A 19869-nucleotide genomic window follows, 5' to 3' on the forward strand; every position below is an offset into this window, starting at 1 on the left:
CAGGGGTATTTTTGAGTTATTGGGGGTAATTTATGATAATGTCACATTTTTTTCAAAATGGCCACCAGAATGAAAATGTCCAAAGAGTGAAATGTCTACCCAAATTAATTTATTTCATGAGCTACCGTAGAACCTTTTTCTGCAGTAAAACTGCATGCACAACCACTTTTTTACGGATAGATAGCCCTGCATCCTGGACTAACACAGAGACAGAGACAGAGAAACGGACCCAAATGCAATACCCACTCCTTTGGTGAGGGTAACTATGGAAATCAAAGTGATGTTTGGGAGGAAGAAAAATTATTTCACCTGAACATCCATTGTTGCGAAGACACAGAACACATAGAGCATAGAACAAATGGAGCAGGAGACAAGAGGGGCAGGAGAAGGAAGCACAAAACAGAGGGAAACATAGACATTAGATCTGTGGAAGGGAGAGGGATGGGGCAGGGTACAAGGGGGAAACAAGATGGACAATACAGGGACTTTCAGAAAGGAAAGCAGGGAATTTGAAGGAAGTGGGTTTGGGGTAGGTTAACAGGGGAAGAAAAGATCATCGTTTTGGATGGAAGAAGATAAGAGATGGTGGTGAATAGCTGTTTTGAAACCTGGATGGAAGAGTGGGATTAAAGAGAGTGTGGGAGTTTGTTCCAGAGGCAGGAAAAAAGAGGAATTAAAGAGTGAAGGTGAGCAGTGAATCTTGAGTTTGTTAGTTTAACCAGAAGGGAGTTGCTGGTGGACCTTGAGCACCCTGCGGAAATATGGGGGGAGACAAATCACAGACAGAGCAAGGGGGGGGGAGGTGAGGCTGGAGAGGAGAAGGGAGAAGACAGAAAGACCACCGACCTGCCTGTGGTGAGAGAGTGAGAGACCCAAAGACTCAGCCTCATCGTGGGAGATACCAATGATCCTAAATGCCTTGGTTTCCACAGCGTGAAGCCGAGAAAGGTGAGAGACGGGAGAACCAGCCCAGAGGGGAGAGCAGTACTCCATCAGGCTGCGGTTGAAAGCTTTGTGTATGGTCAGGAGCTCAGGTGTGCCAAGGAAGGACTTTGCACACCGGAGGATGCCCAGTTGATGACTGGCTTTGGAGGCCAGCTTGGAAATGTGGCTTTCCCAGGAAAGATCACAGCAGATAGTGAGACCCAGAAGCTTAAATGAAAGGACTTCTTCAAGAGAATTGTTGAGAAAGTAGATGGGGGGGGGGTTTCCAGACAGTCCTTTTGGAGAGACATCGTGAGAGTGTGAGATTTGTCAGGATTGAAAGGCATGTTCCAAGTGTTCGACCAGCTTGTGATTTTATCCAGATCTGCAGAGAGTGAAGAGGCTGTTGCTTGCTGATCTGAGGTATGACAGATGATATGATCGGATGGATGCTTGGCGATCCGATACAGCAGAGGGTGGAGTCATCAGCAAAGAGGTAAAGAGCATTTTCAGAGTCGGAAATATCATTGATGAAAACCAGAAAAATACAGAGCCCCAAATGCTGCCTTGAGGAACTCCAGCCTGGACAGGAAGAGGGGATGAGAGAATTCCATTTAAGGCCACATGTTGACTGCAGCAGGAGAGGAAGTCTGTGAGCCACGAGTGGAGATTGGCTTGGATACCGGAGGAATAGAGTTTGGTGAGCAGGGCAGGGTGCCAGACCATATCGAAAGCACACGATATGTCGAGGGAGATGGCTCTGATTTTATGTCCACAATTGAGGACCTCCATCCATTGTTGGGAAAGCAGAAGCAGCATTTCCAGGGTAGAGTTACCTGGTCTAAATTCAAATTGATGATCAGAAATCAAGCTGTTAGAGAAGAGGAAGGATTTGATGTTGGAAGTGATGATGGATTCCATGACCTTGCTGATGATTGGGAGCAGGCTGATTGGTCTGTAGTTGTAGGGATCTGTTGTTGCACCTTTATTATGCAGAGCGGTAATGTTTGCTGATTTCCAAGCAGATCGCAGATGACCCTGAGTAAATGAGAGGGTGAATGGAAGAGAGGGTGAGCAAGAGCAGCAGAGCAGGTTTTTAGGACACGAGGCCTGATGCCATCTGGACCAGTTGCAGAATCCAAGTTGAGGTTTGACAGCAAGCTCTCCACCTTGTCAGGAGAAAAGGTCAGAGTCCAGGAACAGCTGGGTGTGACTGGGGAAGGTGGGTACAGAAAGTAATGAGTTTGGGACACAAGATTTAGAAGCAAATACAGAGTTTAGGCATTCAGCATTTTCAGCGTATCAGCTTTGTAGCCATTTGAGGTAAGGGGAGGAATGGAGGGGAAACATACACCAGAAACACTTAACTAGATGCCACCAGGATATGGAGGAGGGAGACAGGTTTGAGAATTCAGACTTGAGATTAGAAAGATGTTTTTTCCTGGCTCTCCTGAGGGTAGACACACACTTGTTTCAAGCTTTGTGGAAGGAACTGAAATTGCCTTCAGGAGGATTTGCCTTCCATGAGGCGAAGGCAAGTTGTTTCAGGACAACAGCCTCGCCTCAAGCTTCAGTGTACCATGGGCGGGACGGAAGGGTAGGATGAAGTCGAGATGGGATAAAACTGTGCATGAGAGAGAGCAAATTTCTTTGAAAGAATTCCCAGGATAAGTTGACGTCAGAGAGAGTAGAAATGGGAGACCAGTCTAGAAGTTTGATGGCTACTTGAAGTCTCTGCCAGTTGGCCTGAGTGAAATGCCAGACTTGTCGGTGCTGAGGTGATTCTCTAATAATGGCCAGAGATGACCGCTTTAACAAGAATATGGTCCGATGAACCGATTGGAGCAGCAGGTTTAGCAGAATCGCCCTCGAGAGTAAAACAAGAGCATTTACTACCCCATTAAACTCACATGTCATGTCATGGAGCGGTTTCCCGGAATTACCCTCGCTCCAGTGTAAACCAGAGCATTCACTACCAATTCAAACTCGCACATCACGTACTGGAGCGGTTTACAGGAATATTCCTCGAGAAGCAAAACCAGAACGTTCACTACCCCTTTAAACTCACACATCATGAAATGGAGGGGTTTCTCCAGTCAACCTCCCTCCAATATAAACCAGAGCATTCACTACCCCCTTATGTTTTCTGCTTTTTTTCACTTGGCAGATACTGGACTCAACGCCATAATGTGTGCCCAAGACACCTCGCCTGGCACCCTCTGTTGTGCACGCTTGGACATGTTGATTAGATTATATTTCCTGCATCAAGTGGGTTTTCGTTATATCGGATTGCGAGTGTACTTTATTTATTTCTCTGCTTATTTTCATGTCTGTCTATCTTTTGTCCTGGGATTCTCCATTTTCATCATCCAGTGCCTTCTTATAATAAGTTGGTATTCTGTAAAAACAACATTTGGTGGGGTGATCGACCATTGCAGATTTAGCACGTGAGAAACCATTTTGGCGCGGCTTTCACGGCAAATCCCAGGGGGAGGTTAAAATTGGTAATGTTCTCTAAAAAGAGACCAGTGGTATTAACAATTCTAACCACCCCCTCCAGCAGGGGTCAGTAAACACACATTAAGCCGCATGTGACGTGTACAAGAGAAAGTTGCAAGTCGTAATAAACAAATGAGTTTTAAAATATTTATTTTATTTGCATTCATAACACTTGAGTCCCTGTGCCTGCCACGCTTTTCTCGTCCCCACTCATCCCCCAGTGAAAGTGAGTCAGATTTATTTAATGGTGGTGCAGCAGAGGCATGATGGGACAAATGGCCTCTTCCTACATCACAGGTCCTCGTTAAGATTTATTGGCTTTGTATCGATGTGGTCACAAGCGTCATTTCGACCAACAGATTTTATTGGGTTTGCAGCAGAATCGAGTCTTCACTTAGTGCAATGTAAAGACAACATTTCAGCATTTTCCATTAAATTCACAATCAGGAGTGAAAGTCAATGGAAAAAAAAAATCCAACAATGTACGCTATTTCTGTATTTACCGACATAGACAGACTTTTTCCTGCCAAGCGAACATCTGATCACGGTAACGCACTTGCAAGCTTTTGTACCTGGCTAGCTTCGGCAAAAGTACCTCATAATAAAACTACCATGGGAGTAATTCACATAATTGTGATCATGATGCGCTCGCATTGCACCCCATCCGGATGACAGAGGTTAAGAAACGAATCAGCATATTGGAATAGCACCTCAATTCCATATAATCACGGCATGTTTATCTGATGACGAACATACGTCATCAATTCAATTCCATCTGTATGGGTCGTCACAAAAATACTGATTTCCACACACATACGGAAGAGTTTCACCCATTAGAATGTAAGACCCACCGCTTCCCTGACGGGAAGACCAATCTTTGTGCAATTGCTCAAAAACAAATATTTTTAGCCGCGTCTCACGTAGCGAACGTGGTTCTAAGAGAGCTCCGCGTTGTTCTTCTTCTTCTTCTTCTTCTTCTTCTTCTTCTTCTTCTTGTTCTTCTTGTGGTGAAGACAAAACCTTTATGACTCGGCTCTTTTATATACAGGATCCGGATCTCCTTAAATACTAAACACCTGTACACATCCTCGCATTGAGGGTGCCTTTTGAGAGCGTCTATCATGAACTTTTAAATATATTCAGACATTTGCTTGAAAGTTTCGAAAAGTTCACGTTACTATTTAAAGAGATTATTCCATTTAATGTATTGGAATTTCGTAAATACACTATTTTCTCGTCATGAACGACGATCGTCCATGACGGGTCTCGCTATTGGCTGCATCAAGGCACGTGACGAAATATCGGAAGTTGTTTTTTTTTTTTTCTTCTTCTTGTTCTTGTTCTTCTTGTGAAGACAAAACCTTTAGGACGCGGCTCTTGGACACATTTGTCCTTGTTTTTTAACGTTTGTTGTTGATGTGAAAATTTTTTTTGGCGTTATATGGATATTGGCCCAGCTACACACTCAGAGAGCGAGGAGGGGGGGTTAGTTAATGGGATATTCATCACAGCTTTTTTTAGATTCTGAATTCCGAATAATATACAACACAGCAAGAACATCAAAATAAAATAAAATATTCTCGCCCTCCTCCTCTCTTCCTTCTTTTGATCAAACTGTCTGGGGTATGTATTAGTCACAGGCCATGCCAGGCAACAAACTCTCCTCATGCGCGTTTGTACAGCACGTTATATGCTGCGTGTATGACTGTACGTATGTGTGTGTACGCGTGTGCATACGTGTATTGTTATGATTGTGTAGGGGGTACCGTTATTGCTGATGAGTAGTATTGCCGAAACGACAATTATTAACGCAGGCACGCTGAGACCAAGAAGTGACGGGTCTTACATTCCAGTAATTTTACAAATCATCCTCATTAGAATTGAGCTATTCTGGAAATTTTCATGCAAATCGAGTCTCCAACAGAACGTACGTACACGTCTGCATACCACCCGTCAATACCCTCTCTAAACTGACTACCCTTGGAGTCAAAGTCATTTAACACCAAATTAATTGACTCACACCATCAAGTGGTTTAAGGGGGAATGACTCACATTGCTATTGCTTCCCAGGACAACGTTAACCGGTGTCATTACTATGGCAATGGCAAGATACCATCAGAGTGGACACTTAACGAAGAAACCTCATTCAGCACGACCAAGGTTTACAACTCCTCATGAGGATCGTTATCTTATCACCCTTGCCATAACAACTTTTCAGGAACATGAAATCTTCAGAATGACCTGCAAAGAGCAATCGCCCATAGGCAGTTCAGAACAAGCTTCATATGCCAGAGGTATTACGGCCAGAAAACCGCTACTCCACATTCCTCGAACACAGCACCAATAAGAGCAGCTTGCCGCATTGGATAACTCAACAACACAAATGGGGGTGAACTGTTATCACCATATTCTTTTCACCAATTTGCATCTAGATTCTGCCAGGTTATAAACAATGGATGTGCGAGAGTGATAAGATGAGGTGGGAAGCGATTTGCTAATTTTGTAATTCAGCAGTCTGATCAGTTTTGTGAGTGCAGACGATGGTATGGACTGGCATTCAGGTTTGCCAAAATAAATTATTAAGTCATCACTTGGAGGGATGCGTTGACTCATATCAGTTACAGGGAGATGGTCATTATACCTGCAGTTTTCCCACTGTCCCAATGTCAAGGTCCCAAATTAATCCTCAGGGCGAAAACGCAAGTGTGAACTGTTCACACATTGAAGCTTCACTTCAGCACAAGGGCATCATTGGTGTGGAATGGCCTGCACTATCTCCGAAATTAAATAAAATTGAACATTCTTTGGGCATCCCTGAAAGGTGTCTGTGGTTTCCAACTCCACATACTGACAAGTCCTGATCAACTGGAAGTGGGTCTGGTCGAAGAATGGCACAACATCCCACAGTGACAGCTGAATGGCCTGATCAGTACAAACTTGTATTGTAGTTGTGGTGATCCCAAAATACTGTATTACAATTCCGATTCAGAGCAGGTCACTAACTTAAATATGCGACTTCTACTCTCTCAACAAAGGATGGAGGCCCTCCATGTGAGACATGAGATAATGGCAATCTCTCGACATGTATGGAACTTTCGAAACAGTCTGGCTTCCTGCCTTGCTCTCCAAACTCTCTATCTTTGGCATCCAAGGCCAACTCCACACGTGGCTTACTGACTCCCTCTACTCACATAGCCAATATGTGGCTCTCAATGGATTCCTTTCATCTCATCTCCCTGTTAAGGCTGGAGTGCCCCAAGACAGTGTTCTTGGTTCAGTCCTATTCAAATATTCATAAACTATTTCTCTGACTCTGGAAAATCCTCTTTATCAATTTGCTAATTACTCTATCCTCTGTCATGACATCCCTCATCCTTTAGATAGGTATGCAACAGCTTCCTCCCTCTCCTCAGACTTCAATAAAATCACAAGCTGGTCAAACACTTGGAATATGTCTTTCAATCCAAACAAATCTTTGTCTCTCGTCTCATCTCTCGTCTCTCTGGACCATCTGGCAAAACCTCCTATCTACCTTTTTAACAAGCCTCTTGAAGAAGTTCAGTCATTCAACCTCCTGGGTCTCATTATCAGCCATGATCTTTCTTGAACAAACCACATTTCAAAATTGGCTTCCAAAGCTAGCCGCCGACTGTGCATCCTCCATCGTACAAAGTCCTTCCTTGGCACACATGAACTCCTTTCCATCCCTCACTCACACTTTGTTCAGCATGAAGCCTTCAAGATCATTGGAATCTCATTCGATGAAGCTGTGTCGATGGACCCATCACTTTGCCATCATAGACAGGTCGGTGGTTTGTCTTATTCAGCCTTCTTTATGGTCCACCAGCAACCCCCTTTTGGTGAAACTCCCAAAATCCAGAATCACTGCTCACCTCCACTAATTGGTTCCTCTTTTTACCACATGTGAAATCAACTTCCACATTCTCTTCACTCTCAGTCTTCCTTCCAGGTCTTCAAGACAGCTGGTCATCACCATCTCAGATTCAGATCATCCCACATCCAAAACCATGATCTTTTTGACCCCCATTAACCTCACCACCCCAGGACAAGACCACCTCTTTCAAAATTTCCAGTTTTTCCTTCCTGAGAGTGTGCTACTGTATCCATATTATCCACACCCTACATTTTCTCGATCCATCATCCTTACCCGCATCCCTTGTTGTCCCTCTCCATCTATTCTGTACCTCAGCTCTGCTGTTAGCATTTCCCCCTCTCCGATCATTTTTACCTCCACCACCGAAGGCAGATGGAGGTTATGTTTTCGCCCGTCTGCCTATCTGCTTGTTTGTGAACAAAATGTCTCAAAAAGTTGTGGACAGATTCAGACAAAATTTGATGGAGAGCTTGGGTATGTAACAAGGAAAAAATGATTAGATTTTGGTGAAGATCCAAATCTGGATGTGAGAAATTTTCCAGTGATTCTTCACCATTGAGTGATGGGCCTAAAATGATATGTCACACAGTATATTAAAAAGTTATGGATGGATTAGGCCGAAACTTGGTGGAAGAGTTGGTTCGGCAACAAGAACAAGCAGATTAAATTTTAGTTCAGGTCCGAATCCAGATCTGGCCCATCAGTGGGATACAAAACAAACTCATCAGCCTGGCATAGGTTTGTGCTCTACCGAGTGCCCTTCTAATGTTCTATTGTGTCCTGATCCATTCTGTGTTCTAGCTCTGCCACGAGACCGGACTCTATACAAAAAAATGGCATAGGGTTGTCCTCGTCCACAAAATGTGAATGTTCATTTTTAAGAGGTTCAGTTGTATCACAATCTGTCTGCTCAATACAGCCAAGCAACCACAAGCAGTAGATTGGTTAATGCAAGCAAGCACTAAACACACCTGAGGAGACCAATCGAGGAACGTAACCACACGATGCTTGGTCCAATGTTCATCAAAAAAATGTCTCTGCAGGGAAAGCTTCGTTCCAGCCAGTATCTCCCTGCAAGACATGGGTACAAAAGCACAATTGGAACATCAGTTATAACAGTAACGTGTTATAGGCATGTGAGCACAGAACACCAACATTAGCAAAAATGTCTTGTTTGATGTCATGTCGCTCTTTTGAAAAGACATATGTACCTACACCTGTTTTAGACATACAGGGAGAGCAACGGCAGAATCTCACCCTTCCTTCTCATCGGTGTTCCGACCACTGTAATCAAGGAAAATGTCGGTATCCTCAGCAAGAGCACGCTCAATGATGCGCGTGCTTCGGTCAAAAAAGAACAAGAACTCATCAGAGTGCATCACCTGCTGCTTCTCCTCTTCGCTGAGCTCTCGCAGCTGTCCTGCTTGGCAAAAACATAACTTTTACTCCAATACTCCCCCCCACCCCCTCCCCAGACCGAGGGAGAACAGTCGGACGAAAATGCATGTGAATGGCAATGGCCTAAGAGATTACCTACAGGAATGAAATGGTGCATCGACGGAAGGGGGGGCCACCCCACCCGAAGAGACATCAAATGCGATCAGCAAGACCTCGCAAGAGACTTATCAGTAGCCAAATGCCTTGTCATGAATCTCATGATGTGCACAAATGCATTGATGACATTCTCACTGTCCCTATCCACTATCTAGCAAAACCACAGCCAACGGAACAGAGCAATGCTGTAGGCGAGTCCACCTGGTCCGAGTCTGGATCCAGCAGTCCCGAGTCTGAGTTCTTGGCATTCTGAGTCTGAACCCTGTGCTGAAAATGTATTGTAAAGTGGCTAAAAACTAAACAAAACCAATGTCACCCGCAGGGTTACCCGTATCTTGCCAAAAGGTGACCACGTGTGACTTCTTTAAGGTCACACTGAGGTGAACAGAGCTGCTATCCACCAGGAGCGACTCGTTGAGGAATATCTGCCTACGAGAGATTCCGATGAGAATCGTTCTACAGAGTAACCATGAAAAATATGCGTTTGCCTCATAACGTCACAAAATGACGTCATAATGTCTCAAGCTTGACATATCTAGAAAGCACTCAGAGGTGTTCAATTTGAGGTACTACACGATATGGTTCCTAAAACTTGAAAATTTGACCTTGGGGTCAAATATGTTTGACCTTAGGCGTTAACCATGAAGGTCAAGGCCAATCACCACCAAAAATTAATCAGCTGAGCGCCAGACCATGAACTGTATTCCCATGAAGATTGAAGATGATCCGATCAAAATTACTCAAAAAATAAGGGTTTCGTCGACTCCCCTGATTTGCGACAAAGTGACCTTGACCTTTGACCCTGACCTTCAAAATTTTGTGCGCTGAAAGGGACCTCTATAGGCCTCTGATATGCGAAGTTACAAAAATTTCCGATGATAACTGTGCTCTGCAGAATTTTTTATACGTGATTACAGACAAAAAAACAAAACAAAAAAAAACATACAAGCTGACTAACATATCTTTTTATTTTATTTTATTTTATTTTATTTTTTTTGTATACCTTGGTCGAGGCTCGTATGAGAGCTAACACGCAACTCACAGCAAGGACGCATGAGACAAGAGGGGCGGGAGTGGAAGGGACAAAACAGTGGGGAACAGATACATTCGGTGAACTGTGGAAGGGAGAGGGATGGGGATGGGACGGGGAACATGGCGAAGAGAAGATGGACATTTCAGAGACTTTCAGGAAGGAAAGCAGGAGAAATGAAGGAAGTGGGCTTGGGTGGATTATCGGGGGTAGAAAAGATCGAGGATTTGGATGGGGGAAGATAAGAGGTGGTGGTGAGCAGCTGTTTTGAAAGCCTGGAGGGAAGAATGGGAAAGAATAGAGTGAGGAAGTTTATTCCAAAGGCGGGAAAAAAGAGGAATGAAAGAGTGAAGATGAGCAGTGATTCGTGATTTTGGTAGTTTTACCAGAAGGGGGTTGTTGGCGGACCTTGAGCGCCCTGTGGAAATGTGGTGGGGACAAATCGCAGAGAGCAGGGGGGGGCAAGGCTGGAGAGGAGTCGGTAGAAGACAGAAAGACCACCGACCAACCTGCGGTGATTGAGTGAGAGGCCCAAAGACTCAGCTTCATTGCGGGAGATGCCGATGATCTTAAATGCCCTGGTTTCGACAGCGTGAAGCCGAGAAAGGTGGGAGGCAGGAGCACCAGCCCAGAGGGGAGAGCAGTACTCCATCAGGCTACGGACAAAAGCTTTGTAAGTGGTCAGGAGCTCAAGAGGGCCGAGGAAGGACTTAGCACGACGGAGGATTCCCAGTCGGCGACTGGCTTTTGAGGCGAGGTTGGAAATGTGACTTTCCCAGGAAAGGTCATGGCAGATAGTGAGACCTAGAAGCTTGAAAGAAAAGACTTCTTCCAGAGGATTGTTGAGAAAGTGGATGGGGGGGGTTTGTAAACGGTCCTTTCGAAGAGACATAGTGAGAGTGTGAGATTTGTCTGGATTGAAAGACATGTTCCACGTGTTGGACCAGTTTGTGATTTTATCCAGATCTGCAGTGAGTGAAGAAGCCGCTGCTTGCCGGTCTGAGGGATGACAGATGGTACGGCAGAGGGTGGAGTCGTCGGCAAAGAGAAATAGAGGATTTTCCAGAGAGTCGGAGAGATCATTGATGAAAACCAGAAAAAGAACAGGGCCCAGAACGCTACCTTGAGGAACTCCAGCCTGCACAGGAAGAGGGGATGAAAGAACTCCATTTAGGGCCACACGTTGACTGCGACAGGAGAGGAAGTCTGCGAGCCATGAGTGGAGATGGCCTTGAATACCATGGGAAGAGAGTTTGGTGAGTAGGGCAGGGTGCCAGACTGTGTCAAAAGCACGTGATATGTCCAGGGATACGGCTCGGATTTCCTGTCTGGCATTGAGGACCTCCATCCATTGATGGAAGAGCAGAAGCAGCATATCCAGGGTAGAGTGACCTGGTCTGAAACCAAATTGATGATTGGAAATCAAGCCATTGGAGAAGAGGAAGGATTTCATATCTGAGGCGATGATGGATTCCATCACCTTGCTGATGATTGGGAGAAGGCTGATTGGTCTGTAGTTATAGGGATCTGTTTTTGCACCTTTTTTATGCAGGGCATAAAAACTTCGTTTTGGCAAGATAAACTAGAGGGGGAGCACTCGGGAGAGTGCAAAACCTCCGCCGCCAATACTGCTGGGTCACTCAAGTAAACCTTATCTTTTCATTAAATATGATGTCAACCGTGCTGACAGAGTTTTCGTTCTTATCTCCAACATTTTTTTTTTTGGGGGGGAGTTGGAAATCACTTTAAACATGTAGAAATGCAAAAAAAAAAATTTTTTTTTCTCTAAATTTTTTTGGGGGGCGGGGGGGTTGGTAATCTCTTAAAACATGTAGAAATGTAAAAAATAATTTTCTCTAACAATTTTTTTTTGGGGGGGGACCAAGTCCAAAATTTAATGACATGATCCTTGGACCATCCCTAACCCCCCCCTCACCAAGTTTCATCGAAATCCGTCAAGGAGTTTTTCCGTAATACTGTTCAAAAAACAAACGAAAAATAAACCAATGTCACCCGCAGGGTGACCCGTATCTTGCCAAAAGGTGACCACATGTGACTTCTTTAAGGTCACACTGAGGTGAACAGAGCTGCTATCCACCAGGAGCGACTCCTTGAGGAATATCTGCCTACGAGAGATTCCGATGAGAATCATTCTACAGAGTAACCATGAAAAATATGCGTTTGCCTCATAACGTCACGAAATGACGTCATAATGTCTCAAGCTTGACATATCTAGAACGCACTCATCGAGGTGTTCAATTTGAGGTACTACACGATATGGTTCCTAAAACTTGAAAATTTGACCTTGGGGTGAAATATGTTTGACCTGAGGCACTAACCATGAAGGTCAAGGCCAATCGCCACCAAAAATTAATCAGCTGAGCGCCAGACCATGAACTATATTCCCATGAAGTTTGAAGATGATCCGATAAAAATTACTCAAAAAATAAGGGTTTCGTCAACTCCCCTGATTTGCGACAAAGTGACCTTGACCTTCAAAAATTTGTGTGCTGAAAGGGACCTCTATAAGCCTCTGATATGCGAAGTTACAAAAATTTCCAATGATAACTGTGCTCTGCAGAATTTTTTATACATGATTACAGACAAACAAAAATAAATAAATAAAAAAACATACAATCTGACTAACATATCTTGCAAAAACTTCGTTTTGGCAAGATAATGAAAAATTTAATAAATCGAATGTATTTGTGTTGATGTATTATGTAAATGAAGACAATTAAATATCAAAACCGACTAACAGTGAAACTTGTTACTTGCATCAACATTTTATTCCATATTATGGCCCTCTTGCTGTAGTTTGCTCATTATTGCTGTAGTCCTCTTCCTGTAGTTTACCCCAAAACCTACATAACAAATAACGATGAAAATTTAAAAGGGTAAAAAAAAAGTTTGATTCCTGATGCCTTGTTGGGCGTTTTATTAAATCAATTAATCAATTTAATTTGACGTATAAAACATTCAGCTACGGACAATTTTGGCATATAGAGATTAAATGCATGTGTAAACTGCATGTCAAGAGATTAAATGTTGAATTAAAACGACAGCTCAATAAGGAATAAAGGAGAAATTAGGTTGTATATTATTGCAAAAAATTGATGTATTTTAAGTGCTTTATAGTCAACAAACGTTAAATTTTTGGTCATAGGAGAGATGGGAGACTTGTATATTAACCGTAACAGCTAAAAAACAAAAGGCATTTCAGTGCTTTCAAAGGCTTTAAAAAAAATTCAAAACATCGAAGCAAGTTGCCCAATATTACACACCGCTTTAAAAGGAAATGATAAAAACATTCTAAACTAGAGGGGGAGCACTCGGGAGAGTGCAAAACCTCCGCCGCCAATACTGCTGGGTCACTCAAGTGAACCTTATATCTTATTCATTAAATATGATGTCAACAGTGCTGACATAGTTATAGTTCTTTTCTCCATTTTTTTTTGGGGGGGGGGATTGGAAATCACTTAAAACATGTAGAAATGCAAAAAAAAGAAATCGAAATTTTGTTGAAAAAAAAGTTGCAAATTTTTTTTTTTCTCCAACAATTTTTTTGGGGGGGGGGGCGGACGAACAACACCCAAAGAGCGCAACCACTCTACAACCTTCCTCCTTTCTTTCGCTCCCAGCCGACGAACTGTCTCCCTCCAACGCTCTTCGCTCTCAGGGCTGCTTCGTAATTTGTAGATCTCCCTCAGCGGGGAGGGGCCTTGGTGAAGCTGACGTCACTGTCCGCCCTGATTGGACGGGGCTTCCATGGGTCCGCCCTTTCTGGGCGAGATTTCGGCCATGCCGGGAATCCCGCCCACTCCACGCGGGTCCGGACTCGCCAAAAAGTCTGCACAAAGAATTTGCCTCGGAAAGCGAGAGGAAGGTACTGTGGTTCAAACTAAAAGGGAGAAAGGTTTTATAAACCTAACTAAAAGCCATCGCAACACACCCCAGGTCTTCCCACTACACACAAGGTAGGGATCTATCTACACATATACTTGATGGTATAACTAACTTCAGGACAACTGTATGTTTGTATGCATACGGTTCGTAGAACTGTAACAATATTTTTCAGACAAATTTCTGAGCTGCCTCCATTAATGGAAATGATTCTGGTACCATCCGACAGATATTTTGCCTCGTGCATCATCCTTCCTTATTGTAATTTTAATAGCTTGAAAGGATTCCATGAAACGTACGCAAAACTATATTCCTTTGTTAAATACAGGATCCAAGAGGTGGGTGGGACTGTACGACTGTCAATCATTCTGATGGGGCGGGGCCACTATGCATTTTTGCCTCAATGTCATACATATGGACATCAAATCATATCGGCAGAAATAGCATACCTCGGGAAATCCCTTGTTTTTCAGCGTTATATTTATGAAAATATAATAATAGGGAGGTACCAGTGCTTCACACGGGACACACGTGATCACAAACCCTCCTCCAGTCATAGTATCAAGGTCAAAGCGAATCACGTGATCAAGAACCTTCTCGAGTCATGGTTTCTTGGTGCCAGATTCGCTACGTCTGGCGAATGTTGTGGGCATCTGGCATCCCACAGAACAACCTGAACAGGGGAATATATCTACTCTAACTCTGAATTGAATAAATGTTGTGTAATTTCATTTTTACATGACACCGCTTTATTGAACTTTTTGTGCTGCGTTTTCATTATCTACCCGTCACTTCGACATTCATACATACAAAAAACAAACAAAACAAACCCCCCCGCCCCCTCCATCGACCTCATAGTCGGAGTTCCTCCATGTTGGTTTGAGCAGTGAAAAGTGATGTGGACATTTTGTGTTCTCTTTGGATTGTTATGTCTTTCAATTCCATTTTGTTAATTTTTTGCTTGAATTCCATATTTAAGGAATTATATTTAAAAGGTAAGCCTTTATGGTTCCCCTTTTTGTGTCCTTAATTCGTGCGGAACTTGGTGCTGAACTTGGAACAGACCGTGTTTGCCACAAGATTGGAGGCTACTCACCCAGCGAGTTAACAAGCTTAGCAGGAAACCAACCATTACCTTTTAAATGTGAAAAAAAACAAATTTAATTGAAGCTTTAATGGAGTCAGATATGCCCGGAACGTATGACATCAAGAATTAATGCTCGGGAAACACATTACCTTGTTAAGGCGAGGATAGAGGTACGGACGCGTCCGGGCGGTGCTCGTCTCTGGGCAGTATTTATAGTATGACCGGTACAAAATGGATTTCAGACATTATTTTGTTTCCATCTTCACTGCTATTCTATGCAGACACATTTTGATGAGACAGTATGAATCGTAATTAACGCCCCACCGCACGTCTACCTTCCCTTCCTCTTACCTCACGCTGTCTTCCCTTCACCCACCCATCCTCACTCTCCCCCCCCCCCCAAGTATTCTCATCAGCGAAGAGACGGGGTGGTATTTGCTTGTCTTTACTTTAATAACAGCATTCTATAATTATCTGCATTTGTGATTGGTTGATCTAACTTAATTTTTTGAAGTAGGAAAAACAACTGAAGTTGCAAGAACTCCATGCAGTAATATAGGAGCTTCTCATACTTATTCTGAAATTAAATATAGGAACTTCTAATACTTTGAGTGAGACAATAGTCTGAAGGCAGTGATGTGGGGATTGTTATGCGATGGTAATACTGTGATCTACCCTCAAAACCAACATCATCCCTATCTTGTTAAAAAAAAACTTTTTTTAGACTTGTTTATCATCCCTACATTGCTTTTTCTATTAAGCAGAAATATTTTTATTCACTTGTTTCAGTACTTCTCTTCCCAATCAATTTTTTGCTGCCTTGTATCTGTAGTAGCCACTGTGTCAACAGTGGTAAAACAGCGATACAAACTTCCAGGATTAATTTTTTTTAATATGACCTCTACATTCTTTATTTTAGTTCAATTAAATTATACTGTATACATTTGAACACTGGAGAACACAAATCACCTTATCACTTCGAAAAACCTCCAGTTTTGCAGTACTTGGACATGTTACATAGGGTGCTGCATAAGACTGCATCAACGGCACTAAACTTCTGGAATTTTTTTATATGACATTTAAAATCATTATTTTATTTCAATTGAATTATAAACCTAAACAACGCATGGGGTAAGGTGTTCAATGAACTCCTGAGTCTTTTAAAAGAACATCATTGCTTAACTTCTGGGACAAAGTATTGCTTTATCAAAAGATTGGTCCATTGTGGCAGAGAAGTGCATCTTATTCATCATGGACAAGGAAAGGGATTTTGGGTGACATTCTCTCAAAATTCATGTTTGGGTTACAATGCCATTAAAATGCATCTAGCCTTCAACTACCCCCCCACCCTCCCACACTTCCTCAAACACACCCATTTCCTGGATCAGTGTGGCCTCCTCAGTTACACATTCCAACAAGTTTAACGCATCGCAGCAGTCCAGTCTCACAAAGCGTTCCACATTTTGTTTGTGAGAGATGCCGTACTGGTGTTCGTAACTCACCTTCACCGCTTTCCTCACGAACCTCCATTTTGCTGGACTCCTGCTCAACGGGATGTTTCACCTTCACCATCTCTTCCTCTTCCTCCTCATTCTCATCATCTTGGCCTAAGATTGTGCAGATATCACAAGCACAGATAACATTATTTACAATCAATGGTAAGTTTAACCTCTCTGATTATTATGAACTTAAGGTGGAGCCAACAAGGATGTGCGAAACTATTAGGAAAATTGCCAAATACTATTAATCAGCATCAGAATTTAAAACAAGGCCTCAAGTTATGACTGAAGGGTTGCAAGCACAGGTGAATGAACAAATTACAATACTTAGCTTTGATGCAATGGTTGCTTCTGCTGATGGAAATGGAGCACCAGTTTGGCGAACACAATGGCGGCTTGACATCGGTGTTACATGAGACAAATCGAGTACCACAAAACGTCATTCAAGCTCATGTTCATTGGACAAATTCTCTTACATTGTGTTTTCACTAACAATTGAAGGGATAAGTAGATACTATTTGCTTACCTTTCATGAAAAGTAACATCTACTTTCCATAACTTACTGCTACCAAGATTAATAATAAAGAATAAATAATCCATTCAGTTAGTTGTGCCAGTAGGGACATAAAGAACGCTAAGCATAAGATAATTGCACTCAAACATAATCATAATCATGCGTGAATATTGCTTTCAAGTAAGCGTGAACAAAGCCATTCACATGAAACATGCGAACCGCCTGGTCAATTCGTTTGTGGTGCAGAAGATGCTTCCGAGATAGCAATCACTTTCAGACAGCAAGTAGTGCAACCAGATGTGAATGGACCACCATGGAGGAATACTTGCTACCCGCAGGTGGAATATGTAGTTTCTTCAGGGTGTCGGTGAAAATTCTCCCACTCTTTAAGGACAGCTTGGGACTTTTAACAGCCAACAACTAATGCTGGTAGACAGGACGCTTAGTTTTAATGTCCATCCAAGGGGCGGCGCACAAACATTGATGCCTCACCCTACCTGTGAAACACCAGGATAACAATTTATAGCTGAGTCAGGATTCAAACACAGGACAGACAGCTCAGAGGGAAGTGGACATACCTCCAGGTTATGCAGACAACCGAACTAACATACATACATACATACATATACATAACCAAGTCTAAACAGTATGTTCATCATCATTAAAGTTTCAAAGAGAAATATTCAACATCTATACTGAGCAAAATTTGAGACAAAAAAGTGGAAATCTTCTCTTTGGCTGAAGTATGCACACCCCAGAAAACCAGATGCAAATATAAATTTCCGTTCACGTGCTGTAGTGTTGTGGCGTCAATCATTTGGCACTCGTAACCGAGTTGCCTTTTTCAATAGACACGAAGGCTAAATGAAGAGCAAAGAAAGTGTGTGAAGAGCAACAAAGCAACAATTTCATTAACAACACCTGAGAATGAATAAATGCTGCACCTTGAGTTTGGTCATTGGTGCCAGGTGTTTGTGTCTCCTTGCAGTATGAGACCACCTCCTTTGGTGGAACATCCACCTGCGTGATCTTTCCAACTCCAAGTTTCACACCTCGGCGCCTACATGGAAAAAACACAATCATGCTCAAGATATATTCATATTTCTGTATAGACCCTTCAAAGTTGCTTCTGAGCATTCATGTAACAATATAAACACATCATTCTTGGCAGAGCTACGTTTTTGGCACAATGACAGTCACACAGTGGTGGGAGTCACAGCAGAGAGAGACAAAACTATGGTTGTAGAGATGGGCCAAACGAAATATTTATGAAATCGGTGCATCCACACAAACTATGTGCATTCACTCGAAGCGAACTTCAGGCAATGAAAGCTTGCTTCCCAGTTCAAGCAAAAGCCAAATTCGACAAATGCCAAGGTTAACATTTACGAACCACAGCTTCTGCTGGGTTTTCCTCACCTGCAGTCAGTTTTAAAGTCAACTCCATCATGGGCGATGTTTTACCATCAGACTGCAAGTTCAACTGAACTCGTAATCATAATCATGCAATATTATATATCCATTAACAAGTTTCAAGGCAGCCTGTGCCGAGTTTTCTATGAACCCATTGGTGCAATGCATGTGTGCAAAGTTCACGGAGTTTACACAATTCAAGGTAAATTCTGTTTCCACAAATGTTGCCTGGCAAAAACTTTTTGCATACTTGGAACTCATTGAGGTTGACTAATCTCGAGAAATGAAATGGAATGTGATGTAGTTGCAAACATCAAGAAGCAATACAAATGAGAGGGAACCAAAACATAAAAGGGCAGAACCAAAATGTTAAAAGATGGAGCAAAGCCTTTGCTGGCACAGTCCATGGCAGGCAACAGCAGCAAACATTAAGCCATGCGTAATAATTAAATAGCGACGTAAAGCCTAATGGAGACAACATGATAAACTGCAGGAGAAAGCACAAAGCAAAACAGGCGCGGCAGGCCTCTACCCAGCCTCAGAATCAGCAATGAGCTGCAGCACGTTCGGATCAGAGTCCCATTGGAGCATCCTATATTCCAGGCCGGCAGCATGGCAAAGGGCACACGTCAAAAACGATAGTTAGTGGGAAATCAAGAAAGGTGAGTTTTGGGGCTTGCACAACATTGACAGCACAACAACATTTTGGAATGCCATTCACTAGAAAATTAACAAAACATGGCTATCAGTGAACTTCAAATGCAGTTGAACAATAATGTTGAAAACAAAAGTGATCCAAAGGAAAAATCATAACTTCGGTCAGTGAGGAAAGCCTGAGAATGTGAAAAAGCAACAACACTTGATCAATGTCTTTTATAAAGTATTTATAATAATTAAAAACACCAGCAATAACCACTCTCTCCGGGAGCGAAATATGGTGTCAATACCTTCGCTCTCCGGCAGGTCTCAATGGTTAAACCACTTGCATAAAAAGCCACATGTACAGGTGACAATTGCAAGTCATCTTCCAACCCTCATGGGGTGTGGGGGGAGAGGGGAAGGGAACGTGATTTATTTCATGCCTATGACCTGACTCTGGGTACCTTGAGCACGTATGCAAAATTTGAGGGAAATTGGACAAGCAGTTATCAATACTACAGGGAGGCGTGATAGTCGCTTTACACCTCCCCAATAAAGCACTTGTGATTAAAGCCTTTTAATATTCATCTTTTATTGTGCAATACTGCACTTACAATAATTAATCAGTTCTTGTATCAGTATGTGCTACATCTTACAGATATAATCTATCCATCCATTGGGACCATATTCTGTACAGAGCATTGGTGCTGCCGAAGCAGTCTCCTGGGCTATTGTGCACAATCCTGGATGGGTTGTCACTCTGACGCATGATACTTGAATGGCTCAATCATCCCAGCAAGCTGGTACTCATTTTGCCGACCTCGGAAGGATGACATGCTGATTCATCCCCACCTGGTATTCATTCAATGGCCGAGCAGGATTTGAACTCAGGACCCAAGGATCGCAACACCG

The 19869-nt window shown here is 42.9% G+C and overlaps 1 protein-coding gene across 3 annotated transcripts in view; it reads right to left on the reverse strand.

The window, feature by feature from the left end:
* LOC147014058 (cytoplasmic dynein 1 intermediate chain 2-like) overlaps window positions 1-19869 on the reverse strand; it is a 59657-nt gene that overhangs the window by 11922 nt on the left and 27866 nt on the right. For 2 of the 3 annotated variants that reach the window (XM_085851661.1, XM_085851660.1), the window contains exons 5-9: window positions 18851-18910; window positions 17850-17965; window positions 16395-16499; window positions 8576-8738; window positions 8290-8389 (exon numbers count right to left, since the gene is read on the reverse strand). In XM_085851661.1, coding sequence (XP_085707787.1) covers window positions 8290-8389; window positions 8576-8738; window positions 16395-16499; window positions 17850-17965; window positions 18851-18910 — 544 coding nt within the window. The remainder of the gene's footprint in view (window positions 1-8289; window positions 8390-8575; window positions 8739-16394; window positions 16500-17849; window positions 17966-18850; window positions 18911-19869) is intronic. The other variant, XM_085851662.1, reaches the window with a different exon arrangement.

The sequence above is a fragment of the Eptatretus burgeri genome, chromosome 13, assembly GCF_056783735.1.
Source record: "Eptatretus burgeri isolate ZD-2024b chromosome 13, Ebu_testis_v1, whole genome shotgun sequence".
Taxonomy (NCBI): Eukaryota; Metazoa; Chordata; class Myxini; order Myxiniformes; family Myxinidae; genus Eptatretus; species Eptatretus burgeri.